This window comes from Aquarana catesbeiana, linkage group LG07, assembly GCF_042186555.1.
Source record: "Aquarana catesbeiana isolate 2022-GZ linkage group LG07, ASM4218655v1, whole genome shotgun sequence".
In the NCBI taxonomy this organism is placed as follows: domain Eukaryota; kingdom Metazoa; phylum Chordata; class Amphibia; order Anura; family Ranidae; genus Aquarana; species Aquarana catesbeiana.
In genome coordinates, this window is record NC_133330.1 from 193,508,787 (window position 1) to 193,535,919 (window position 27,133).

The 27,133-nt window shown below is 41.7% G+C and overlaps 1 protein-coding gene across 4 annotated transcripts in view; it reads left to right on the forward strand.

Annotated features, from left to right (window-relative positions):
• The window catches only part of GPSM2 (G protein signaling modulator 2), a 113,691-nt gene that overhangs the window by 21,336 nt on the left and 65,222 nt on the right, over positions 1-27,133 (forward strand). Inside the window, exons 2-4 of one of the 4 annotated variants that reach the window (XM_073592936.1) lie at positions 1,312-1,594; positions 18,496-18,717; positions 21,381-21,516. In XM_073592936.1, coding sequence (XP_073449037.1) covers positions 1,533-1,594; positions 18,496-18,717; positions 21,381-21,516 — 420 coding nt within the window. In that variant the 5' untranslated portion in view covers positions 1,312-1,532. Of the gene's footprint in view, positions 1-1,311; positions 1,595-17,301; positions 17,505-18,495; positions 18,718-21,380; positions 21,517-27,133 lie in introns of those variants that run through there. The other 3 variants (XM_073592938.1, XM_073592937.1, XM_073592939.1) reach the window with 3 other exon arrangements.

Consider the following 27,133-nt stretch of genomic DNA (forward strand, 5'->3'; position numbering starts at 1 on the left):
CTGATGTCACTCAGCCGGTCCAGAGTCTGGAGAGATTCCAAATTTAATGTCGGGATCCACGGATCAGGCTGCTGAAAGCCGGAGCCAGCCTCTCCCACCCCCTGCACAGTCTGGTGCTGGAGGAGCAGAACAGAGCCATGACTGAACTGAGAGATCAGTGGTCATTGATCGCTCTGTTCTTGGTCTTAGAAGCGGCGGGGGACAGATTCAGCATCGGATTTATGCTGCATCCACCTAGGTGAGTATGTTTATTTCTTTTATTCATTTTTCATATCCCTCACTTCTCTTTGAAATGTCTACTTTAAAGCCAATCTCCAGCACATACCTACAGTAGCCCTTGAAGCCCTGCTACTGCAACTGAATGCTTGGTCATTCTGATTGGAATAGTTTCAAAACTTCTTGGTAGTGTTGACGCTTGCATGCCTACTGCTAATCCCTATTGGTTATTGGGAAAAGCCTCGAATAATGAGGGTAGGAATGTATGGGGAGGATGAGGCAAGTGAACACCATTTATCTAATCATTAGATTCTAATATAATTATCTCTCAAAAAAACCTCTCGAAAAGCAACATTGTGATTTTGTATATTTTGCTTTAAAGTATCTGGTAGAGTGGTAAGATTCCTTTCAAAAAAAATAAATTAAATCAGGACAGATGTATGTAACTAATGAAGCTGATGTCATATTACAATATAGAAGAGATGCTGTATAGTCCTTTTGGTTTTAGTGGGGTTTTTTCTCTTAGTACTGTCTTGGAGACCAGTGATTTATAAAGGTTTGTTTATAATTCACCTTTGGACACTGTTTTTTATAGCTTTTCTGTGATTAGTGACTAGTAATCAACATTAAAAATGAAGTATTTGGCTGTATGTTTCACACTACCTTTCAATCTTTCCTCCAAAAAACCCACATTGCTGAAATCTGATCAATGTAATGTACAATAGGCTTTTGTTGCTGTGCTCTTGAATTGCTAGTAATCAGCTTTCTTGATGCTGGGTGCTTGCTTTTATGCATTATGACATCATCGTTAATTATATAATCCACAGCTAAGGTGATTCTAAAGAGCTTTGATGCAATCTGAAACCTCTTTAAAACTTGGCCAGCATGCTACCTCTGCTGAAAATGATTCTCTTCGCATCCCAGAATTCTGCTTGCCTTTGTCACCATAGCTACTGTGTGACACATGTCTCTAAGTCATTGACTGCTCAGTCAGCATGGATCACTTTGCTTTTTCCACTCTGAGGGCTGCTAAGGTCTGTTGACGGAAAGACAAAAGTGAATCCTCAAGCCAAGCATCTTGTGTTCCTTCTACAGAGCAGAAACCGAATGGATCCGGAAAGGGTTCAAGAACCAGGGACCGGTGTGGGCAGCATTTTACACCTAAGTAAATGAAGATCTGGGTGCGTTAAATACCTGACATTTTGTACTTTGGAACTATTTCTCGGTTGCAGAGGAAAAAAGTCTTGGTGCAAACCCAAAACAGTGAATAGTTATTGTTCTAATTTCTTATTTAATGGTTTTGAGAATGCATCTTGATGGAGGGGACTGAAGTTTTAATAAGCATGCGTGAAGACCCTAGCTTTCATGTTCGCTACAGGTAAGAAAGTATTTTGTGCTTTTGTAGATGTAGTCATAGTTGTAGAAATAATTCATGTGGAAAATAAAACCTTCCTTTTCTGAGGGGTTTGAAATCAAGTTATTTTATTCCAATTATATTTAATTGCAGTCTATATCATATTTACCCACTGCTTTTCCTTTTATTTTTCTATGTTTACGTTTTGTGTTACTGTTTTTGTCTTTTTTTTTTTTTTTTTTCTCATCCGTTTTTCTTAAAGGGTTGACGTCAATAATGGCATGTGCACACAGTCATACTAAATGTATTAAATACTTGTGAGCTCATTTTTGTGTGTTGCCTTTGCTATATGTATTTGTTTTGGTTTGGTGAAGAGTCCAAATGGCTCAGAATTCACCTACATCTACTTTTGATTTTCTTTTTAAAGAATGAGGGAATATTATTTTCAGTACATATAGGAGAGTAGCATAAACCCACAAAAAAATCCGAAGCATCAGACACAGTACAACCAGACCCCATATAGCAAGAATGAGGGTACCGACACTCCCATACAAAAACCTGTATACCCTACCTTTTTTTTTTTTTTTTATCCAACAATGTGCAGCTAAATTTTTTTAAGATTTTCTATATTTTAAAAGCTTAATTAATTTATTCCAGTATATCTGCTAGGCGCACATTTTTATTTGTATAACACATTTGATCTAAAAATATTTTATGGAAGGCAAATATATTTTTTACTGTATAAGTTTTTAGTAATTAATGGCTCAATTAACATCTTTTGTAAATATGAATTTATTTTTTACAGAAATGGTAGAAAGGTGTGTGTGTGTGTGTGTGTGTGTGTGTGTGTGTGTGTGTGTGTCTCTATGTATCGGTTTGGGACTATATACAAAGGGTGTAGATGTGGGCAACTGATTCAAGCCATAAATGACTTCTAGATACTTCAACTTGAGCTGCCCAAAGCTACACTTATCCCAGCAAAAATGTCTTTGCAATGTCTACCTTTATGTAAGATACAGTGTTTTAAGCATATGCGTTTTTGGAAAGATTTCACACGTGCCTTTCTGTTGACATGTGAACTATATTCACAACCACCGGTATTTCTAATGCATAGCACATCTGGCTTGAACTTGCCCATTAACTGCTACCTGCAAAGATAGAACTATAAAGAGGTACGTCAATGGCTCGTTTTAAAAGTGTATAACTTCTTCTTTTTTTTTTTTTTTTTTTTTTATGGTTTTGGATCGAGTGGGCAAGGGTTAGTCCCTCTGGCAAGTTTGTATTCCGTCTCTGTCCATGCTGGGGAGATACATCCCTCTATTTGCTTTGGTGACTTTTGGTACTGAGATGTAAATTGAAGGTAAATCCAAAAATCTAGAGTTGTCATGAGAGCAGGTGGTGAGGGGAACATATTCCACTTAGAGCTGCACGATTCTGGCCAAAATGAGAATCACGTGTTCTTTTTATTCTAAGCAAAAAAAAAAAAAAAAATCACGATTCTCGCGATGTAAAATGTTTCACATTATACAAAAAAATGGGCTAACTTTACTGGTTAGTTTGTTTTTTTTATTCATTAAAGTAATTATTTTTTCCAAAAAAATTGCATTTGAAAGACCGCTGCGCAAATACAGTGACATAAAATATTGCAACAACCACCATTTTATTCTCTAGGGTGTCTACTAAAAAATAATGTTTGGGGGTTCTAAGTAATTTTCTAGCAAAAAAAATGATTTTAACTTGAAACCAACAAATGTCAGAAAAAGGTTTAGTGTTTGTTTAAGCGGTTAAACTTTTTTCACTTACACACAGTCTATTCCATTGACAAATTGTTACAATGTTTATAGTTAAAGTGGAGGGCCATCCTAAAATAAAAAAGTGCATCAAAAATCTTAATAAAAAAAAAAAAAATTTGAGAAAGAGATTTTTTTTTTTTTTTTTTTTTTTTAACTTACCTGAAACCCTTGTTGCTAGGCAGTCTTCCTAATCTGCCTCTTCCTATTCCGCGGCGATTCCTCCTCTTCGGCGAGCAGCCCCATTGCCTTCTAGGAACTGTGTCCCAGAAAACCACGGGGCCATGCACAAAGCGTTGCGCGACTCGCGCATGCGCACTAGGAAACGGGCAGTGAAGCCGCAAGGCTCCACTGCCTGTTTCCCTTCGTTAAGATGGAGGCGATGGACGGATCGGCCTCGGGGGGCCGACATCGCGGGCTCGCTGGACAGGTAAGTGTCCTTATTAAAAGTCAGCAGCTACAGTGTTTGTAGCTGCTGACTTTTAAAAATAAATATTGCGGCCGGAACCCCCCCTTTAAGTTCAAATGATAAAGAATCTTTTGATTCTTGGCAGACTGCCCAGTTTTTCTCTTCCTTTCTTTTGATGGCTGTGACTTCAGAAGAGCAGAGAGAATTCTTTGCATAGAAAGAATTGTGAAACACTTTAGTCAAGATCGCGATAACGATTCTTGACGATTAATTGTGCAGCTCTAATTCCACTGTTGTGTTTCAATGACAGGACACCAGCAGCAACAAAATAACTTAATATGGGTTCCTTTGTGAAAAGAGAAAAAAACAAAGTTTTGGCTATTCATATACTTAGCTTGCAGGCTCAGGTCATGTAATCCTGACCCAAGTTCAAAATTTTAGACTTTTCTTTCCCTCCTGGCTCACTTAGTAGTGAACCTCATATGAGGCTAATGACCCTGGAGCCTACACCTTTTAACCACTTCAATACCAGACACTTTTACTCACTTCCTGCCCAGGCCAGTTCAGATATCAGCACTGTCCCAATTTGAATGACAATTTGGTCTTGCAACACTACGTGAATTACTATTTTTTTTTTTTTTTCACACAAATAGAACTTTTTTTTTGGGGGGAGGGGGTATTTAATCACCACTGGGGTGCTTTTTTGTTTGAAAAAAAAAACAATTTTTGAATTTTTTTTTTTTTTTTTTCTTTTTTCTTGGTTTCTGCTATTAAATTTAGCAAATCTTTCTTCATAAAGTTAGGCCAAAACGTGTGTGTGTGTGTGTGTGTGTGTAGTTTTCTTGTTAAAGGGTCCGGGTAAGCTCTGACTGTACACAAGTGCTAAAATGTCTCTTTGAACAACCTGGTATTCGAGTGAAGCGGAGGTCTGTACTTTTTTTTTTTTTTTTTTTTATATACCTGTCAGCTTTTGGTTTTCTTAATTTGACAAATCCTGTTTAAAAACCCAAGGAAGATTAACAGGTTTTTTATTTATTTTTTCTGTACTTTAATGTTCTTGGCCCCTAAATAAATAAAAAAAAAAATGCAGCTACCACATCTAAGGATTGTTAAGCTACAATGTAATTATATATAATGAATGTGTGTGTGTTTTCTGTTGTCCGGTTTAGTTATCCTATAAGTACAGCCATTATAGTTGCGCTTGCTTATCAGCTTCTTCATAAGATTTTATCTATGGTATTACAAAGTGTGATGAATACTGTGGTACAGTGTGAGTGACTGCAAATTGCCTATTTTTGTATTAACACCTATAAACTTCGTATGCAAAGTGAAAAAAAAAAAAAACAATTCTAATTATGAACTTGGCACACCTTCAAGAGTGCTAGACATGCCTTGAAAGCATATATGATTTTCAGTGCTGTTCCTTTGTGACATGTTTGCCATTTGGTAATAAGCTCTAGAAGAGGACTGTCACTGTTATTTTATAGGCCGCATGCGGCCCTCTAGCTGCTTTTTTGCAGCACTCCTCATCGGGTTTAGGATAATTACAACAAATGTGCCCAAAGCTGTTCCCAGTTGATAGAACATGCACATAAGTGCACCCTTTCTTCTTCCTTTTTTTTTTTTTTTTTCTTTTTCTCTCCACTATATCTGGGGCAGCTATGGTTGTGCTGGACTTAAACATGTCTGCTTTTAATTTATATCCATTTCATGGTGAATTGATGGGACTAGTTTACAAAAAAAATATACAATTCTTTTGTGCTTTCTTTTTAATGACCAAAAAAAATGGCTGAAGCTCCTCTTTAAGGATAACCCCCCCGTGAGTCCTTATTTTTTTTGCTATTTTTATTTTGTCCTGAGGTGTGGACCCCCCCCATGGAGAAATCCCTCTTGATTATTGTATTTGAAACCTTTGATCAGTGCTTCACTGTATTTTAACCACTTGACAACTGGGCACTTAAACCCCCTTCCTAACCAGACCAATTTTCAGCTTTTGGTGCTCTCACATTTTGAATGACAATTACTCAGTCATGCAACACTGTATCTATATGAAATTTTTGTCCTTTTTTTCACACAAAGCTTTCTTTTGGTGGTATTTAATCACCGCTGGGTTCTTTATTTTTTGCGCCGTAAAAGAAAAAAGACCGAAAAATCTGTAAAAAAAATACATTTTTCTTCATTTCTGTTATAATATTTTGCAAATTAGTAATTTTTCTTCATATATTTTGGCCAAAATTTATACTGCTACATATCTTTGGTAAAAATAACCCAAATCGGTGGATATTATTTGGTCTTTCTGAAAGTTATAGAGTCCAAAAGCTATGGTGCGAATATCTGAAAATTGATCACACCTGATGTACTGACGGCCTATCTAATTTCTTGAGACCCTAACATGTCAGAAAAGTACAAATACCCCCCAAATGACCCCTTTTTGGAAAGAAGACATTCCAAGGTATTTAGAAAGATGCATGGTGAGTTTTTTGAAGTTGTCATTTTTTCCCACAATTCTTTGCAAAATCAAGTTTTTTTTTTTTTTTTTTTTTTTTTTTTTTTTTTTTTTTACTTTTTTTTTTTTTTTTCCCCACAAAATTGTCATATTAGCAGGGTATTTCTCACACACCGCATATGCATACCACAAATTACACCCCAAAACACATTCTGCTATTACTCCCGAGTACGCGATACCACATGTGTGAGACTTTTACACAGCGTGGCCACATACAGAGGCCCAACATGCAGGGGAGCACCTTCAGGCGTTCTGGAGCACCCAGGCCAATTCTGACATTTCTCTCCTACATGTAAAAATCATCATTAGCTCGAAAATTACATAGAACCCTAAAACATTATATATGTTTTTTTAGCAAAGACCCTAGAGAATACAATGGCGGTCGTTGCAACTTTTTATCTCGCACGGTATTTGCGCAGCAATTTTTTTTAACGCGTTTTTTTGGAAAAAAAACTGTTTTGTGCTTTACAAAAACCAAAACAGTAAAGTTAGCCCAATGTTTTTGCATAATGTGAAAGATGAAGTTACGCCGAGTAAATAGATACCCAACATGTCACCTTTCAAAATTGCACGCGCTTGTGGAATGGCGCCAAACTTTGCTACTCAAAAATCCCCATAGGCGACGCTTTCAAATTTTTTACTGGTTACATGTTTTGAGTTACAGAGGAGGTCTAGGGCCAAAATTATTGCTCTCGCTCTACCGATCGCGGCGATACCTCACATGTGTGGTTTGAACACCGTTTTCATATGTGGGCGGGACTTACGTATGCGTTCACTTCTGCATGCGAGCACACAGGGACAGGGGCGCTTTAAAAATTTTTTTTTTTTTTTTATTGTTCATTTTACTTTATTTTAGTTTAATGCTTTTTTCCAAAAAAAAATAACAATTTTGACCACTTTTATTCCTATTACAAGGAATGTAAACATCCTTGTAATAGGAATGTGGCATGACAGGTCCTCTTTACAGTGAGATATGGGGTCAATAAGACCCCACATCTCACCTCTAGGCTGGGAAGCCTGAAATTAAAAAAAAAAAAAAAAAAAAAAAAAAAAAGATCCTGGCTTCGATCGTAGCGGTGAGTCGGTAGAAGCGCGCGCGCGCGCGGGGGGGGGGGGGGGCGCGCATCTCCTCTCGCCTCCCGTAAGAACGATCAAGCAGTGGAACAGCCGCTATGATCGTTCTTATGGTGTAGGGAATCGCTGGCTGAAAAAGCTGATATCTGAATGATGCCTGTAGCTGCAGGCATCATTCAGATATCCCCGCACAAAGTCAAGGATGTCGTATGACGGCCAGCGGGCGGGAAGTGGTTAAAACGCTTTTGCTTTTTTTTTTTTTTTTTTTTTTTTTTTTTTTTTTTTTTTTTTTTTTTTTAACACAAAGTTGTCCGTTTATACAATATTTCCACCACATAGCATGTATATACCAAAAATGACACCTCAAAATAGATTCTCCTACTCCTCCTCCTGAGTACGGCAATACCACGTGTGAGACTTCCACAGCCTGGCCACATACAGAGGCCGAGTACAGCCGAGCATGGCTCAGTATGGCGGGGTAATGCGGGGCTTTGCAGAGTAATGTGGGGTATTCCAGGGTAATGTGGGGCTTTGCAGAGTATTGCACAGCAGTAGAGATGGCTGAGCATGGATGGATGGATGGATGGCTGGATGTCTCTGTGCAGCGCTGTGGGCACTACACATCCAGCCCACAGCGCTGCAGCCATCCATCCATCCCCCTCTCCGCTCACAGTGTACCGATCGGTACAGAGGAGGGGAGGAGAGGAACCGGCGTCATCAGATGACGCCGGTCTGTTTACATGTGATCGCGCCGTCATTTATCGGGACCCGGCGGTCACGGATGTGCTCAGGTGCGCGCCCCAGGGGGCGTGCGAGAGGGGAATTCCGGGAGGACGTCATATGACGTCCTCCCAGAGTTAAGCAACCGCCCTGCAGCCGTCATTCGGCTATGGGCCGGTTGTTAAGTGGTTAATACAACCATGGAAGCAGTGCTTCTGGATTGGTATAACCTTGAGAATTTTACTCGAACCCTACCCCATGGGGACAGTCTGTAATATTGATTTGGGCACTCACCTTAGCACTTTGTTCGTTGCGTGTATTCAGCCGCAGGGTGAAACGCTATGGAACTTAGTCGCCAAAGGCCCATTCGGGATTATGCCCACAGTGAATGGCGAAAAATGGACCCTATATAGGGACAAAATCTCTTTAGCCTAAACACTCAATCTCCTAACACTGACAGTCAGATGTAGTAGTGCCTTACATCTCACACTGCAGATATATCAATAGGTTTCAATAAGATATAGATATCAATAAGATTTGTAGGCACTGGAGTGCCCAGGCACCTTTACAAACCGAGAAGTGATATATATATATATATATATATATATATATATATATATATATATATATTATATTTTTCTCGAATCGTCTTCCAGGGCAGCATCCGAGAGATGGGTTCCTCCCTAAAACAGGAAACATATTAGTCCACCACCATTATAAATTTCAGTCTTACCTGCGTGCCTTAGTTGTTTGTGTTTCCTCCGGACCCACAGGAGCTGCAAGAAACGTTTGCTATTTTTAAATCTGTCTCTGTGCTACCTGCAGGAGACCCCCTGCCAGCATCCCATTCAGCCCAGCGGGCCTTGGGAGGGTGAACAGGAGCAGCAAATCCTGAGCAGAAACGGGTTTGCTCTGCCTGAGATTTCACCCCTACGGAGGGGTCTGCAATCATCCCTTCAGCTGATACAAATGCACCGGCGTTTTTTTCTCCCTATACTAGGCTGAAGGGACATGCTGTTAAATCAACCCATGTATCCAGCTAGGATACTACAGCGGCATAGAGCGGTAGGTGTAAATTTGTTTCCTCATCTGGTCACATGGTTCCGGTCGGCGGCCATTTTCCCGGAGCCCAAGAGATCTCTAGGTGAAATTATAGAGCGGCACGTGGGTGACATCACTTCTGGGCGGCGGGAAATTAATGAATTTTCAGGAAGGAGGTAGTCAGCACTGTGGTATGTGCAGGTGTATCCACCAACCTGCACAGGGTCAGCTGGGGGCGAGGCCGGAGCTCAAGCAGGAAGCAGTTAAAAAGCCTCTCCTTTCAGAGGCTCTAGGTGGCTGACCATGTCTGACGCTTATCCACCCTGCCCTGCAGATCCTGTAAGTCAGGACGGCTCCAAGGTAAGCCAGAATACTCCAGGGTCACTTCTGTCTGATACCTTACTGCAAAGTCTACGCACAAAAGCGCAGTCTTTAGCCTCACTTCCTCACGAGGGTCTCTTTATGCTTGATTTCAGGCTAGAACCTCAGAGGAAAAGAAAACAAAAATCGGCAAAACATGTGCGTCATGCAGCCATCGGTTTTCACCAGAATGGAAAAAACCATTATGCCAAAAATGCATAGACAAAATAGTGGCCAAGGAGTCGCAAGGTTACTTGAGAGATCTGCTCACCTCTTTCAAAAAGCTTAAAAGCACCATGGCACCTCTACGCTCAGCAATCAAGAAATTGGAAGCACCAGCAAAAGCCGATCAAGCCAGTACCCCATCTACCAGCGGGACAAGCGCCCCCTCAGACAATTGGGAACTGACAAAAAGGCAGGAACAAGAGGAGGAATCCGAATCAGAGGACGGACTCTGCTCAGAATCAGAGGAGGAGGATCCGGACTCAGAAGGCAATTTATTTCCCTCAGAAAACACAGCCTGTTAAAAGCCATAGCCGACACACTGGGCATTAAAGAGACAAAGGCCGCAGAGCTCACACTACACGACAAGATGTACAAGGGGCTACAACCCAGAAAGCCTAGAACATTTCCTGTACACCAGACTCTCAAAGATATTGTCAAAAAGGAATGGGCAGACCCGGAGAAGAAACTCTTCATACCAGCAGCAGTCAAACACAGATATCCGTTTGCAGAAGAAGATACTAAAACCTGGGCTAAATGCTCCAAAGTAGATGCATCATTGGCAAAAGTTACAAATAAATCAGATTTGGCTTTTGACGACGCAGGTACTTTAAGCAACCCAATGAACAAGAAAATAGAGGCACTTCTAAAGAGAGCCTGGGAAGCAGGGGCAGCGAACCTAAACCCAGCAATAGCTTCCACTTGCACAGCCCGCACCTTACTAGTATGGCTAACCCAGCTGCAGGAACTTCTGGAAAACGACACTCCTAGGGAAGAGTTAATAAAGACCATCCCTACATTGACCAGAGCAGCAGCATTCCTAGCAGATGCTTCAGCCAAAATGGTCAGAATCTCATCAAGAGCCACAGCACTACTCAACTCAGCCCGAAGAGCTCTGTGGCTGAAATCTTGGGAAGGCGACATCTCTTCCAAGAACAGGTTGTGTGGAATTCCGTTCACTGAAGACCTACTATTCGGGTCTGAACTTGAAACAGTACTGGATAGAACGGCAGCAAAGAATAGTTTCCCCAAACCAAAAAGAAGCAAGGCAAGGCGCCCTTTCGTCAGTTTAAAAAAGTTAACAAGCCAGGGGCCAGGTACAGTGGGAAGAAGCGTTGGGGACAACAAAATAAGAAAGGCAAGGAGGAATTCATCCTCAAGCCCCCTAACCCAAAACGCAATGACTACCATCAGGTAGGGGGCAGACTCGCAGCTTTTTCACACCAATGGAGGGAAGTAACAAAAAACAAATTCATCGTACGCACGATAATGGATGGCTATGCGATAGTTTTCCACTCGCCCCCCAGCCAAGTACACTGTAACCACGCTACCAAAAGAGAGAGAGCGAGCAAAGGCCTTTCTAGAATCACTAGAGAATCTCCTAGATCAAAATGTGATTCACCATGTACCTCAAGGAGAGGAACAAAGAGGGTTTTATTCACATATTTTTGCAAGGAAAAAACCGTCGGGCAAACTGAGGCTCATATTGAACCTCAAACCGCTCAACAGAGGTATAAAATACAAAAGATTCAGATTAGAGTCTATTCGGTCAGAAACATCCTTCCTCGAGAGTTGTTTATGGCAACAATAGACCTACAGGATGCCTACCTACATGTACCCATAAAAGAGGAGCATCAAAGATTCCTGAGATTTGCAATACAAGGGCCAGCTACCAACTGCAATATACAGCTCCCCCTTTCGGCATTTCTCTTCGGCACCCAGAATCTTTTCAAAGTTTATGGCAGAAGCACTAAAGGGTCTAAGACAGCAAGGTATTGGCATCGTACCGTATCTAGACGATCTACTCTTCTTTGCCGACTCAGCAGAGACCCTAGAGATCAACCTGCGCACAAGTATATCCTACCTACAGGGCCTGGGGTGGATAGTGAATGCAGAGAAGTCACAGATGACCCCAAGCCAGAGATTGGTGTACTTGGGGTATGTATTGGACTCCAAACTAACAATCTTCCTAACAGAGGAAAAGAGCAAAAAGATAACGGAGGCGGTAACCTATCTAACAGAGACCAACGCCATCACAATCAGACAGGGAATGGCAGTTCTAGGTCTAATGATGGCTTCAATACCAGCCATCACATGGGCTCAAATCCACATGAGACCACTACAAAACTACATTTTGTCCCAGTGGGATGGAAACCACTCATCCCTAGACAAATCCATTCCTGTCCCGACCACGGTCAAACAAACACTCCAATGGTGGCTCCATCCACTTCGATACATCGAAGGGCGCAAATGGACTCAATCCGTACCTGTCAGGATCACCACCGACGCCAGTGCCCTAGGCTGAGGAGCACATATGGAGGATTGTTTCGCACAGGGAAAATGGAGTCCCAGATGGTCCCAAGCTTCCTCAAACTTGAGAGAGCTAAAAGCGGTGGAAGAAGCATTAAAAGCATTCAAACCAGCAATACAGGGGAGAGACGTAAAAATACTATCGGACAATGCCACAACGGTGGTGGCATATCTAAACAGGCAGGGAGGGACAAAGTCCCAAAGCTTGATGAGGTTGACGGAAAGAATCCTACCATGGGCGGAACTAAACATAAGCGCTATATCAGGGATCCACCTTAAAGGAATGGACAATACACTAGCGGATTTTCTGAGCAGGAAGACCGTAAAGCACACGGAGTGGTCCCTGAACCAATCGCTTTTCGCACAAATCACTCAAATGTGGGGGATACCCGAGGTAGATTTGTTTGCCTCCAAAGCAAGCACAAAATCACCAACATTCTTCTCCCTAGATCCCACAGATGGGAACAGCGGAATAGATGCTTTCAGTCAAAATTGGAGATGGCAACTGTGTTATGCATTCCCTCCAACTGTGTTAATACCAAGAGTGATCCAAAAAATAACAGAGGACTACAGTGATACTAATAGCACCACACTGGCCCCAAAGGGCATGGTTCAGCCACTTGCAGAACCTCAGCATCCAACGCCATCTAACATTGCCGGACCGGCCAGATCTTTTATCTCAAGGCCCAGTCAACCATCCGAACCACAGAATCCTGAAACTCTCGGCTTGGTTACTGAAAGGATAAGACTCCAGAGTAAGGGATTGTCGGACAAGGTGATCAATACCATCTTAGACAGCAGGAAACCTGTAACTAGAGCAATCCTATGAAAAAGAGAGGAAAAAGTTTTGTCTCCTGGAACAAAAAAATAATCCAATTTCCAGCAGAGGTATGATCCCAACAATTCTGGAATTCCTGCAAGACGGGGCAGATAAAAATATCTCTCTGGGCACACTAAAAGTACAAGTGGCAGCACTGTCATCGTTCATGGACACCAGACTCGCAGAGGATCCGCTAATTAAACGATTCCTGATGTCACTCAAAAGAGCCAGACCGTCTAAAATAAATAGAAAGCCTACCTGGGACATGTCCACGGTACTCAGAGGGTTTCTCTCCCCTCCGTTCGAACTGATAGAAAACAGCTCAGACAAAAACCTCACTCTAAAAACGGCATTTCTTGTGGCTCTAGTATCAGCCAGAAGCGTGAGCGAAATCAAAGCCCTGTCTATGATGGAACCATACTGTCTTATACATATAGACAAAATAATTCTCTCGCCAGACCCGGCTTTCCTACCCAAGGTCTCTTCAACGTTCCACAGAACACAAAATATCATCATCCCTTCACTTCCAAATAGCATGGATAGCAAAAAAAGAGACGCTTACAACAAACTAGATGTAAGAAACACACTCGTGACATACCTCGAAAGACCAAAGGACTGGCGAAGAACAACTTCTCTTTTTGTCCTATATGCGGGGGTCAACAAGGGAAAGCAAGCTTCCAAGAATACCATCAGCAGATGGATAAGAATGGCCATACAGACGACCTACGAGGCACAAAATCTCATCCCTCCTGACGGGATCAGAGCACACACAACCAGAGCCTGGGCAACTTCGGTTGCAGAGAAAGCGGGGCAAATCCGGAGCAGATCTGCAGGGCAGTGACATGGTCGAGCTATCAGTACCTTCGCAAGGCACTATCGTATAGACCAGCTTTCCGACCAAGACCAGGCATTTGGTCGCAAGGTGCTCCAGTCTCTGTCCCCACCCTAGTAAGTATTGCTTGATACATCCCCTCAGATGCTGCCCTGGAAGACGATTCGAGAAAATAGTTAGGTACCTGGTAACTCTTTTTTTCTAAGAAGTCTTCCAGGGCAGCACTAGTTCCCACCCTTGGAAGAACAAATACAAGATACAAACGGGGGAAGTTTTTTAAGCTAACTGTGATTTCCTTCGGTGCTTTATTACAACTGAGGCACGCAGGTAAGACTGTGAAATTTTATAATGGTGGACTAATGTGTTTCCTGTTTTTAGGGAGGAGGAGCCTATCTCTCGGATGCTGCCCTGGAAGACTTCTTAGGTACCTAGCAACTCTTTCTAACTCTATTTTTTCAGGAGAAATTCAAGACTAAAGGTATGTTGCTGTACAGGCACAATTAACAATTTTTGATGTTCCCTATAACATTCTCAACCTTCATCTTTTGCATTCAGTTTTACATTATTGCAATGATGATCAATGAATTTAACAAAATGCTTGTTAAAGAGCACATAGTTATGAATGGAGCATGACTATGCATTTGTTTCAGGGTGGATAAAAATCGATGACTTTTTTTTTTTTTTTTTTTTTAATTTTTCTTTTATGAAAATTGATTAAAAAAAAAAATGCTTTGAGTAAACCTCTAAAGAGTTTTCTATTTAGGATACATTAATAATCTAGTTTATTCAGCATGAAATGGAGCTGAGTTATGTAGCATGAGGCTGTATATTCTGCAATAATTACATTTTTAGTAAACTCATTCATTATCTGCGAGCTGAGATAACATGCACTGCATTGATGCATTCACACAAATTCACAGTAACCATGAGATAAAACCAAGTTCAGGAATATTCCTTTATCCCGTTGTTTTGCAAATCTATGTACGCTACAAACTGATTAAAAAAGTATCACAGACAGTACTCCATTTTCTGTCACAATTGCACTAATACGGCTACAATCACCTCAAGTATTGTTTGAAGAGAAATGCATCTGTACCAGGCTCTAAGTGTGAGGAGGAAGGGCAAGCAGTAAAAACGAATGTGAAACCTTCTAAGCGGCTTATAAAGCTTGTGATCTTTCTGCTTTCAAGCTTTCATAACTTGAAGTGCTCTAATTCCTCCCTTGAGAAGCAAAATGACAGCAGGCTGTAAAAAAAGACATTCGTAATATTTACTAACCTGATGGCTTATTAGGAAACATTATTTTTTTTTTTTGCAAATAATAAAACTTCTAACTACCAGCAAGAATGAGTCCTTACATTTTAAAGAGCACCTGTCATTTCAGATCCATCATGGCAGTGCCTGTGAGTGGGCATGCATTCGCCTGCTGCCGCCACGTCCCTCGCCTTGTGTCACTGCCGCATCACCAGCCATCCCATTAAAGTAAATGAGACTGTCGGTAAGTCAACAGCGGGTCAGGAGGAGCTGCTGTGGGACAGATGACAGTTGCACTTTAAAAATTATGATTTAAATCAAGCCTTTTTACTAGTGATTTAAATCAAATCCACCCTGATCTTGTTTTAAGTTGTAAACTGTTGTATTTCTTGGCTGCAGATTCTGGGATCACAAATACAAACAAAACTGTTGCAAACCCTTTGCTAAATTAGATAGCTTGCTTTTATTTAAACATGTGACTGGTCTGTTGGCAACTTGCTTGATAAAACTTAATACTTTATGTACTCATTACAAAGAGCAGATTGTGCGTTACTCTTCACAATACTCGTAGCCTTGAGCATTAATTTTAAATCCATTGCAGTGCTTTTAATGTCATTTCTTCTATGTTCTCATTCACACTGCCTTTAAAAGATGTATTTTAGTGCACATACCTTACACCTGTCAAACTCTTATAAGGGGCCCATTCACATTATGGTGTTGTGGTACTACACTTTACCACAATGTGCAGAAATGCATGTTGCATACATTGATGCGATTCATTCTAAATTGCACCCCAACACACCTTGTTGTTGCATGTGTGTTGCAGCATAGCAATTCACTGCCAAAAAAATGCACAATTTTTGCAAATCATACACTGGGTTGCCATGCAGAATGAATGGATCACATTGCAGAATGGCTCATAGAAGTAGTTAAGTAAACTCTTTGCTTTAAACTGCAGCATAACAACAAATTGTGGCAAGTAGCAGTGTTCTGGCTTCGCCTGATACTGCATGGTCATTACCTTGCTTTGCATCCTTAGTGCCCTCTTCAGAGTTTAAGAGGAGCTGCAACATTTCCCAAAAATCATTGTTGCTAAACATACCTCTGCAACCAATCCAAGAATAAAATATTTTATCTTGTAGTATAAAGTTTCTACAAACTAATTGGGCAGTTTTCAGCATGGTAAGTCATGGTAGGTACGATTTAACCTCTTATAACAGACCACTGTTCCCAAAATGATTGATAATATTCAGCTGCGCTCTAGGTGGTGGCTGGAAAGGCACAGGATTTATGTGTGGGACATATGCAAGGCCTCAAGTGATGACATACTGATTGCTGAATCTTATACAAGAATTATCTGCTTCTTGGAAGAGTAGTCAGTATTCTAACGAGTCACCAGCTTTATAAAGTGGATGGTAAAGTTAACTTGATCAACACACACAGTTGACTACAGTTTGGGAAACGCTATTGTTCGGATGACACTGTAATTGAACCCCCCCTCCCCCCAATCTGATGGTGGCTGCATAGTTCTGAGTCCAGCGCCACTTGCCAGCCAGCAGAATGAGACCAATGATCTTTTTAGCTGTCTGTGTGGCTTTCTTTCCACTGAAAACAAATGTATGGAGCATTTTCTCATTAACACTTGAATACATTTTTTAGCCAGGATTTCCTGAGACTTGAATTTTTTTAAGGGTTTCTCCTGGGATTCAAATGTTGAAAGGCTGGTCATACTACAGCAAAGTCATTACTGCCTGTATTTTTTGATGATCGATGGGAATTTTTTTTTTTTTTTTTTTGCTCCCTTAGCATGAACATGTTGACTAAGATAGGATGGAGAGCAGCACTTAGCAGCAATTGACAATATCAATTTTTATTTTTTTGGCATACAAAAATAAAAACTGGTATAACCTATTCCTTGATTTGTGTATTTTCACATAGTTAAAAGGGACATTAACCTTTTTTTAAATAGTTTAGAAAACTGACTGGAAAAGCATGTATTTATCGCTGTGTTGTCTCATTAGGTCGATAAGAATGAATTGAGCATGGAGAGTTGATAGTTCACCATGTGCATTCATTCTGCCTGAGCCAATTACAGCTGAACGTCTGCAAATGGCTTGTGATGTATTGCAGAAAAAGTGAAGATTTACAGGTCTGATCACAAAGCTGGCAGAAGTTATAAAAACAAAATTAACTTGTATGATACAAGCTTGAGAAATTCTCATCAAGCAAAAAAGCATACTGATGTTAATTAATAGTGTCAGTTAACATGTGGTAGCCAGAGCAGACAGCCTAGGAGAAGATTAGCTGAGATTACCCATGTTGTGTTTTTAATCTGAGCCCAGTTCCCAGTGGCAAAGCATATTTTCAAAATCATTCCTCGTTTTCCCAATTGTACAAGCCATGAAATCCCCTGAGCAGCTTTCCACGGTTTCAGTGTTTGGGATTTTCCTTGAAGACTTCCCTGCATAAAGAGGCATGGCTTTTTCCACAGGATTTTTGCATCTTTCTGGCTTTTACCCCTCCAAGCAGATATCAAGAATTCCGTGCTGAGAATGTCTGCCATGACGTTCTGCCTAGGTTGTAGAAAATCTCCAAGGTATTAAATCCAATGTGTCTTCTTTGTTTTTTTGTTCTTCAAATATATTTGCCCACATTTTGGTGTTGTATCAAATGCAATTTGTTTCTAAATATGGCAGTTACCAGTTTATTTTATGTTAAGTGGAACTTTTTGTTTGAAAAAAATCACACATTTAATTTTTGTGTGTTTAATGAGGTGTCTAGAGTTTGGTCTGCAGATAATTTAATATTTTTTACTTATTTTTTTTGTTTGTTTCTTAGTAAATGTTGGTATCCTTCTATTCTAAACCTATAGTTGTTGGCTGTGTCTATTATATGCCTCTTATCTGAAAGAGGCAGCTTGTTTTCTAGCAGCTGTTTGTAAAAATGAGTCCTCTACAGTATGACGGTGGGAAGTATGATTTTAAAATATCCACTTATTTTATTTTAGCACACTTCTTAAACATTTTTAGGGCTTTGTCTAAAAAAATAAATAAATAAATAAAAAAAAACATCCTGGTAACTTTTTTTTTTTTTTTTTTTTGGAAAGGTATATAATGTTATACAATTAGTTGTTCAGTAGGTAAAAGTGTGACCGGCACTATATTTCTTTTTTTGGAATTTCTTGAGATTGCATTTTAGGAGGAATGCATTGGCTGTATTTGACATTGTATAGTGTGAATGTGTGTGGGAATTGCTTGAAATATGTTCCAAATAAAATGCACTGCATATATTGTATATGTGACCTTTACAAATACTCTGTTCTACTTTCTGAAATGTTGATTGGTTGGCATTGCTCCTGTTTATTAATTCATGCACTGAGACCTTTGTAAGTGAAGATCCCTGCTGTTTCACAGCTGAAACATCATTAATCATTCAAATCCTTAGACAAATCCAGTATTACAGTTTTTAACCCTTTGCATGTGGGACCATGTTAGTGCATGGCAAATAGTCATCGTAGGTACTGATTTATTCTCCTGGGAAATGCCATCTTTTCCTTGGTCTCATAAAAAACAATATTCTGTTTTAAGAATGGAGGCGTCCTGTCTGGAGCTGGCTTTGGAAGGGGAACGGTTGTGCAAGGCAGGAGACTGTCGGGCTGGAGTTTCGTTTTTTGAGGCGGCTGTGCAGGTGGGAACAGAAGACCTGAAAACTCTGAGTGCCATATACAGTCAACTGGGGAATGCATATTTCTACCTGCACGAGTACAACAAAGCATTGGAATACCACCATCATGATCTAACACTAGCAAGGTAAATGCAAAAGAGTGAGATTGTAAATGTTGTTTGAGAGAAGAGGGTGCTTAATTGTCTAAGGAATGCATGGCCTGCTTTCTAGGATTACTATTAAGTATCAGTGTTTGCTATACATGATGAAGCCTAAATACAAACTTATATGTGAACAGTAATTGTAGACTTGTTATAACTATACAGGAGGAGAATAATGAGTGCACTGTTAAAGTGAAGGATCACACCTATATTCATGGCAAAATGTGTTTTTTGGACGGTTACCTGCTCTATTTAAAGTGCTGTTCACACCTGCGGGATTTGCAGCTCGAGCCACTTTCAACATAATGTTGCTTAAAACTTGTCTTTCCAAAATGTACATTAGCTTCTTTTGGGTTAGAATCACTTGTTTTGACCCCAGTAGACTTGGGAGCACCTGAATGTTCACGTTTTCTTGACTAGCTTTCCATTGGCTAAAAATTGGCAAAAAGAAAAATAGCACAAGCCTGAAATGCATACAAATATAAAAAGGCCTACAAAATGACTAAAGGCACTCTGCTCAAGTGTAAATGGTGCCTTTAGCGGTTTATTTGCTAAAGACAAATCCACTTTGCACTACAAGTGCACTTGGAAGTGCAGTCGCTCTAGATCTGAGGGGCACATGCAAGGAAAATAAATGGCATTTTTGTTTGTACATGATTGGTGATAGAAATCAGCAGCGCTTCCCTTCATTTCAGATCTAGAGCGACTGCACTTCCAAGTGCACTTGCAGTGCAAAGTGAATTTGCCTTTAGTAAATCAACACCTTAGTGTGTTTAAAAAGACTCCACCTCTCCCAGTGTTAACTTTGATCCTAACCCCCTCTTACCTTTAGCTGGGTTGAGCTGAAATAAGATACTGTGCCTTCCAGCAATTCCAGCGCTGTCCTGCTGTGATCCACCAGATGGTACCAATGGCACACCACCTTTTTTTTTTGGCTTGGTGAAGCCTTCAAGAGACCGGCTGTCCTAACACAGAGCCATTGCTGTCTGTGTCCCATTTAGAGATTTACCCTCTTTATTTGACCTGTTTAATTATCATTGAAAGTGAAAAAATCCAAAATTTTGGGTTGTCCCCAGAAAAGTAATGGAGGAGAAATCATCCAATGGTGATACTAGTTCTGGTGACCTGGGGGTCCCCAAGGAGTTCCCTTAATTTGCAGGGATTTCCTTTCACTTCCTGTTTGGCTATGGGACAGGAAGTCGAGGGAAAACTCTGCAATGGGACACAGATGGCAAAAAAAAAAAAAATCAACTCTCCCTTACTCTATCAAAAAAAAAAAGTTTTGCCTATAGCTCTTAAGCCTCCTAAACAGTTCTACTGTCAACTTTCTAAAAATCACAATTTGCATAGGGTTAGATGTGCCATCATGTAACATTGGTCCTTTTAGAGTGGTCACTCTGGTACCATATCCTGCAATTTGAAACACCCATGGAGGTTGTTCATGTGTGCCTTATTCATGGAAGAACTATATTTTTCGGAGCCGAAGCAGCAGATTGAGGCAGCAATGTGCAGGTAGGAGCAGATGCATTGGTGTTCCTGCTGTGGAGCCTTAGATTTTTGAAATCGGGATAAGTAAACCTAATAGAATTCTTAATCAGTTATAAATACTATTAAAGGTTTTTGCTCAAACTTTGGTATTTATATGAACCTTTAAAAGCTTTACTATTTATTAAAGTGGTTGTAAACCTTAGGACAAAAGAAAACTGCAAGATAAAGGCATAATGAGCTAGTATGCATAGCATACTAGCTTATTATGAATTACTTACCTGAGATCAAAGCCCCTGCAGCCGTCCTCGTACATCGGGAGTGTCATCTGCCCCCGGTGCAAAGTTATTTCCGGGTATCGCGGGCTCCGGCACTGATTGGCCGGAGCCGCGATGACGTGACTTGCGTGCTGCCGGTAAGGGCACACTCACTGAAGCAACCACTTTAAGGGCCCTAATAAAATTCAAAACCCTAGTTCTAACCTTACCCATGCAGAAACAAATGTATTTCACATATTTGTGCGTTTCTGTGCAGCTAATCACACTGCAGACTGCCAGTTTTCTGCTAGGTTGTGGGTTTTATTTTTATTTATTTTTTAAATTATCATATACTTTTAAGTTTAAATTTTTACACGTATACAGACAAAACGTAGAACAAAAGTTCATACAAAACCAAAAAAAAAAATTGAAAAGAAAATCTAAATCTAATGATGATTTGTTCCAGTGTATAACAATCATCACTGAGTGTTAATGTTCTTAGATGGGTATTTGAACTGGGCACTCCATACTAGAACTGCTTTACGTGAAATATGTTGGCTTCTATGGCGGCTTGCTATTGGGGGCACTGGTCAAGGTGGAGGAGCTAGGAGCGCTGATGGGGGACCCGAAAAGAGGAGGATCGGGACTGCTCTGTGCAAAACAACTGCGCAGAGAAGGGAAGTATAACACGTTTGTTTTGTTTTGTTTTTTTTTTTTTTTTTTTTGCTGAATCTTTAATACCACTTTAAAGGTTTGTTCACATTAACCAGCTTGTAATGTAAGCAAGAGAAGCTATACATTGTTTCTCTTGCTTGTAGAGCTACTTACAAAAACATTTGAGTGTTCTGTGAATTATTTGTTTGTTTTTATATTTTTATTTTTTATTGTATTTTTTTGATCTTGCAGAACAATTGGTGATAGACTTGGTGAAGCCAAAGCCAGTGGAAACCTTGGAAACACTTTGAAAGTCTTGGGTAATTTTGATGAAGCTATTTTATGCTGTGAGAGGCACTTGGACATTTCCAGAGAGTTGTTTGATAAGGTATATTAAATGATGTGATAGAATTTTGCTGTAGCATTTTCATTTCCTTCCTTCTGAATATGTGGCTGGGCTTATCTCAAATTTCATGTTTGCTTAGGTGCATCCTTCTGATGATCGGCCCTCATTTTCTATTTATGATGTAGATCAGCTTGCAGAGCATCTACATGCATTCTCTAATACAAAGCAGCTTGTTATATCTGAAGCTGTTAGACAAATATAAAATAGGATATCTGTGGAAATATTAGAGGAGGACATTGCCCCGCAAGCTAGACTTCCTGATGGCCATCACCTCGGCTAGAAGGTTGTCGGAGTTGGCGGCCTTTTCGTGCAGGGAACCATACTTGATCCTTCACCACGTCAGGGTCGTGTTACGACTAGAGTTGCCACCTCATCCCTTTTAAACCCGAACACATATGAATTACACAGGCTCTGTGGATGATTGAGGTGGTGATTAAACTCAATTTGTGCCCTATATGCATTAAATTAGCCTCAGAACCTGTGTAATTCATATGCGTTCAGGTTTAAAGGAATGAGGTGGCAACCCTAGGTACGACCTGTTCCATCCTTTTTGCCAAATATGGTGTCGGCCTTTCATTTAAATCAGGGCATTATTTTGCCGCCTTTTTTCTCTCAGCCTCTTTCGGCGGAAGAGAGACTACGTTCTTTGGACGTTGTCCAGGCAATTAAGGTTTTTGTCTAGATCTGCGGAGATCCGAGGATCAGACTCCTTTTTTGTTTTACCAAAAGGGCCCAAGAAGGGGCAGGTAGCTTCCATTGCCAATGGGTCAGTCAGTTGGTCATTCAGGCCTATGGTCTGAAACGTAAAGCTCCTCCCTTTAGGGTGAGAGCTCATTCTACCAGGGGTGTAGGAACCTCCTGGGCTTTTCGCCATCGGGTATCTGTGGCTCAGATTTGTAAGGCTGCTACCTGGTCTTCAGTGCATACATTCACAAAATTTTATCAAGTGGATGTTCGAGCAGCCGAGGATTCGGCTTTGGGCCACAGTGTACTGCGGGCTGCCGTATAAAGTCTCATGGCTATTGTTTGGCAGGGTGTTTCCTCCCCTCAAGGCTATTGCTCTGGGACGTCCAAGCTGGTAATGAATATTAGCCTAACTCTGTGTCCCATGATGTCATACTTGCCTGTAAAATCCTTTTCTTTGAGTACATCATGGGACACAGAGGTCCCTCCCCTCTTTTTGAGGCTTCAGTGCTTGCAACAAAACTGAAGTACATCTTATATGGGAGGGGTTATATAGGGAATCCCTTCCTGTCTAAAGACCTTTGGTCTACCAGTGTCCATTCACCTGGAGATGAAGTATACCCAGCAGGTAATGAATATTGTCCTAACTCTGTGTCCCATGATGCACTCAAAGAAAAGGATTTTACAGGTAAGTATGACGAAAAAATCCTATTTCTCTTTCGTTCATTGTCAGACACAGCGCTACCTTATTCAGAACTATAGGGTTATACTGCCCCCTACAGGAGTAAGACACTAGGCAGAAAAAAGACTTGGCTATGCCTATGGGCAGTCCTAGGTGGTATACATTCCCCTCTCTCTGCTATAGGCCTTCAGTTTTTTCTGCCTAGTCAGGAGTAAGGACCTATTTCCCTTCTCGGCTCTCTAGTCCTGGCAATTTTTTATTTTTATTTTTTTTTATTTTTCAGGTGAGACCTACAATCAACTGCTGGGTGATGGGCTGGACACTTGATCCACGGGTCCAGCCAGCGAGCGTGTGCAGAGCGCAGCTACGCACTAGGTCGGCCGTGACGTAGCCCCACTGGACGGGGGCTGGCCCTGCGAGTTAAACATCTCGCGAGGTCGCATATGACCAGGTCTCGACCCGAGTCGCAGTGTCCTTCATGGCCGCTTCGGTGGCGAGGAGGTTGTCTGGAGCGGTGCCTGCCAGGTTCCTGGTATGGTTAGTACTTGTCCCCCTCTCCCATTTGGTGGGTTTGAATGGCTGGTGGCCATTTTGCTGTAGCCGGTGTCTTTTCCACTAGTGCTTGCTGACTTCCTATGACCGGCGGCCATGTTTGTGTTATCCGGCGGCCATGGTACTGTGCTCAGGCAGTGGCGGCCATTGCTGTGTAGCCCAGAACGGCGTTTTTAGCAGACGGGAGCTCCTCCTTTTACCCTGGTGCTGACTCGTGTGGTTATCTTCTCCCTTGGACGCCATGTGTGTGCGGGACTACATCTGAGGCAACAACGCTACACTAGTGGGATGGTGAGTCTGGTGGGGTCCTTTTCTCTCTGCTGCAACTTGAACCCTTTTTCTTGAGCTTTGGAGGCTAAGGATATTTTGTGAGTCAGAATGAAGCACTTTTGCCAGTCAGCAGGTGAAATGGAGTGACCCAAGTCTTCCTTCCAGGCCTGTGTGTATGGGTGAAGGTCGGGATTAGAAACCATATGTAGGAGAGAGTATAGTTGAGAGACCACATGCGTAGGGGGTCGGTCTGAAGCAGCATGTTCTCTAAGTCTGTTAAGTCAGAAAGTATATCAGGCAGGGATGGGAAGGTATGAATGTAGGATATCAATTGTTGCCTCTTGCAGTCAATGCGTCGAAGTATGAGGAGCTTTGTTGGAGGGAACGTCTGTAGTCAGAGAGGAATCTGAGCATAGGACTTGGGCAAGACGTCTGTGTTCCTCTTTACACCAACCCCCTGTATGGCCGGTGGAAAAGCCAGAGTCCCAAACAGTGGTGTCATGGGTAATTTTAGTGAAGATAGGGTCTTGGAGGAATTCATGCGGGTCCATATTTGTATAGTTTGTCGGGTGAGATCGCCAAAGGGTATCCCGCCCTTCAGGAATTCAGCAGGCGTCCACGGCAAAGCGCGGAGATCTATTGGATTGAGATGGCTCTCTATTTGTACCCATAATTTGGTGGAGGAATGGTGGAATCAGTTAAGTATACGCATGAGTACTGCTGCTCTATAGTGTATATAGAGGCATCTGGGGCACCAGCTCCACCATGAATCTTGGGGAGCAATAGAGTCTCATAGCATATCCTGGGACAAGCCCCCCTCCATATAAAAAAGGAAAACAGTTGGCGGAGGTTCTTAAAGAACCAGGATGGTATGGAAATGGGAATTGTCTGGAACAAATAGAGAAACCGAGGGAGGACATCCATTTTTAGAGCATTCACTCTGCCTAGCCATGATAGGCGTTTCTTCATGTAGTTTGAGAGACCTTTCTTGGTTCTAAGCAGAAGGGGAGCGAAGGTCAGTGAGAAAAATTGGGACCCTTCTGTGGGTATTTGGATTCCAAGGTATCAGATGGAAGTGGAGACTTGGCGTAGGGCCTCCTAGGACAGTGAGATGTTCAAGATTTCTGACTTAGTATGATTTACTTTGAAGTTGCTCAGCTTCCCAAACCTTGTAAATTCCTGCATGATATGTGGTAAGGATAGATGTGGTTGGGTTACAAACATTAACAGTTCATCTGCAAAGAGAGCCAGTTTAGACTGAGTGGGGCCTACGACACGCCTGAGATGTTGGGGTTATTGCGCAAGGCAATTGCCAGGTGTTCCATGATAAGGACATAGAGAAGGGGAGATAAAGAACAGCCTTGTCGTGTCCCATTGTGGATGGAGAATGTAGGGGATAATGAGCCATTCACCCGAATTCTAGCTGAAGGAGAGGAGTATAGGGACATAATTCGGGATATCCTATTGGGGCCCAGACCTATCTGCACTAGAGACATCTGGAGGAATTGCCAGATGGGTGCGAGCATAGTCAATAAAAAGCAGAGCTTTCAAAGTGTTGTCCCTTGCTTCTCGACCACTTATAAAACCCACCTGATCCAGGTGTATGAGGCGGGGGAGCAGCGGTTGCAATCTATTGGCAAGTATTTTGGCGTATAATTTTTAAGTCTACTCCAATTAACGAAATGGGCCTATAATTAGCGCACAAAGTCAGGTCCTTATCTGGTTTTGGGATAATTGCAATGTGGGCTTCTAACGTTTGTGTAGGAAACGCTGGGCCTTCCGATAAGGGTTTGAACACCTTAGTTAAGAAGGGGGTCAGTAGGGGAGCAAATATATTGTAGAATTTAGGAGTGAAACCATCGGGACCCGAGCTTTTACCAGTTGGGGTGGCCGCTATCGCTCCTACGACCTCCTCTACTGTAATTACCTGTTCCATTTCTTCTACAGTGTTGCCAACCAATGGAGGGAGCTCCGTTTCCTCAATATAGGACTGTCTATCAGTCTCGGGGGTAAGCGTGGGGCTAGAAGAGACGCCAGGTGTTAGATTATAGTGTGTTCGGTAGAAATACTGGAATGTTATATCTTAGAGGGTTCACAAATCATTTCCCCAGATAGGGCCCGAATATGGGGTATAAATGTGGAAGATGTATTTGGGTGTAGGGAGCGAGCCAATGGTCTACCACATTTATCTTGGAATCGGTACTGATGTAGGGCAAGGCTGTCTGCATTGGTACGAGCTAAGGCCTCATACAATTCTTTGAGTTGGGAGTGAGCTGTGGAGACCTCTATAAGAGTCGCCACCGTTGGGGCTCGTTTATGTTGGGTCTCAAGGTCTCGAAGTTTTTGCAATGCTGATGTTATTGTGGCTGATCGTGCCTTCTTCAAGCAGGACCCCATCTGAATAAAGATTCCTTGCAGGACAGCTTTAAGCGCTTCCCACTGTAAGGGTAGAGTCTGTGGCATGATCTGTTAGGAAATTGGTAATGGTTTCCGCAACCTTGTGGGAGCAATCGGGGTTCGTGAGAAGTGAATCATTCAGCCTCCACGTCCACCTCATCGGAGCGATAGTGTCAGACTCAATGGTCTGGTCTGATCACTTACCTATCTCGCATTCAGGTGACCAAGCCAAACAGCTATGATCAATAAGAAAATAGTCGATACGGCTATAGGAGTGATGGACCTGTGAGAAGTGAATATAGTTGCGATTCTTTGGAAACCAAACCCACCAAATGTCGATTATAGGGAGGTCGTAGGTAGCCTGCTTGAATGCCCTCAGTTTGGTAAAGGAGATGGCCAATCGAGAGCTTGATGAGTCTAGGAGTGGATCCAGGGGGGCATTAAAATCCCTGCCTAAGATTAGTTTACCTTCTGCGAATTCTGACAAGATCCTCATATACCCCAGAGCAGACTATATTTCTATATTTGGTTAGTATTTGGTAGGTAAAGGTTGGCGATAGTGAATTTCGTACCCAATAAGGAGAGCTTCACGAACACACCTTCCCTGAGAGTCAGAGAGCTGGTCTATCAGCTCAGTCGGAATCGTTTTGTGGAAGGCGATAGAAACGCCTTTGTTTTTCTAAGAGGGGTTTGTACTGTGGAACCATCTGTTAAAGTACCTGTTGGAGCAGGAAGGGGTGGGATTTGTGTGGAAATGTGTTTCCTGTAACAGCAACACATTTACCTGTTTATGCGTTTGGTAGAGTATTTGCCCTCTTTTGGATGCAATATTGCGGCCATTTACATTGTAGGAGCAAAATTTCAGGCGAGGACGAGATAGTACTGTGTGGGCCATAGTGAGCTGAGAAAGAAAATCAGACTATAGACAGCAGAGAGAGGAAGAGGGATGGGGAAGGAGGAACTTGTAAGATGGAAGAGATATACTAGGACAAAAGTAGGTAAGGGGACACCACC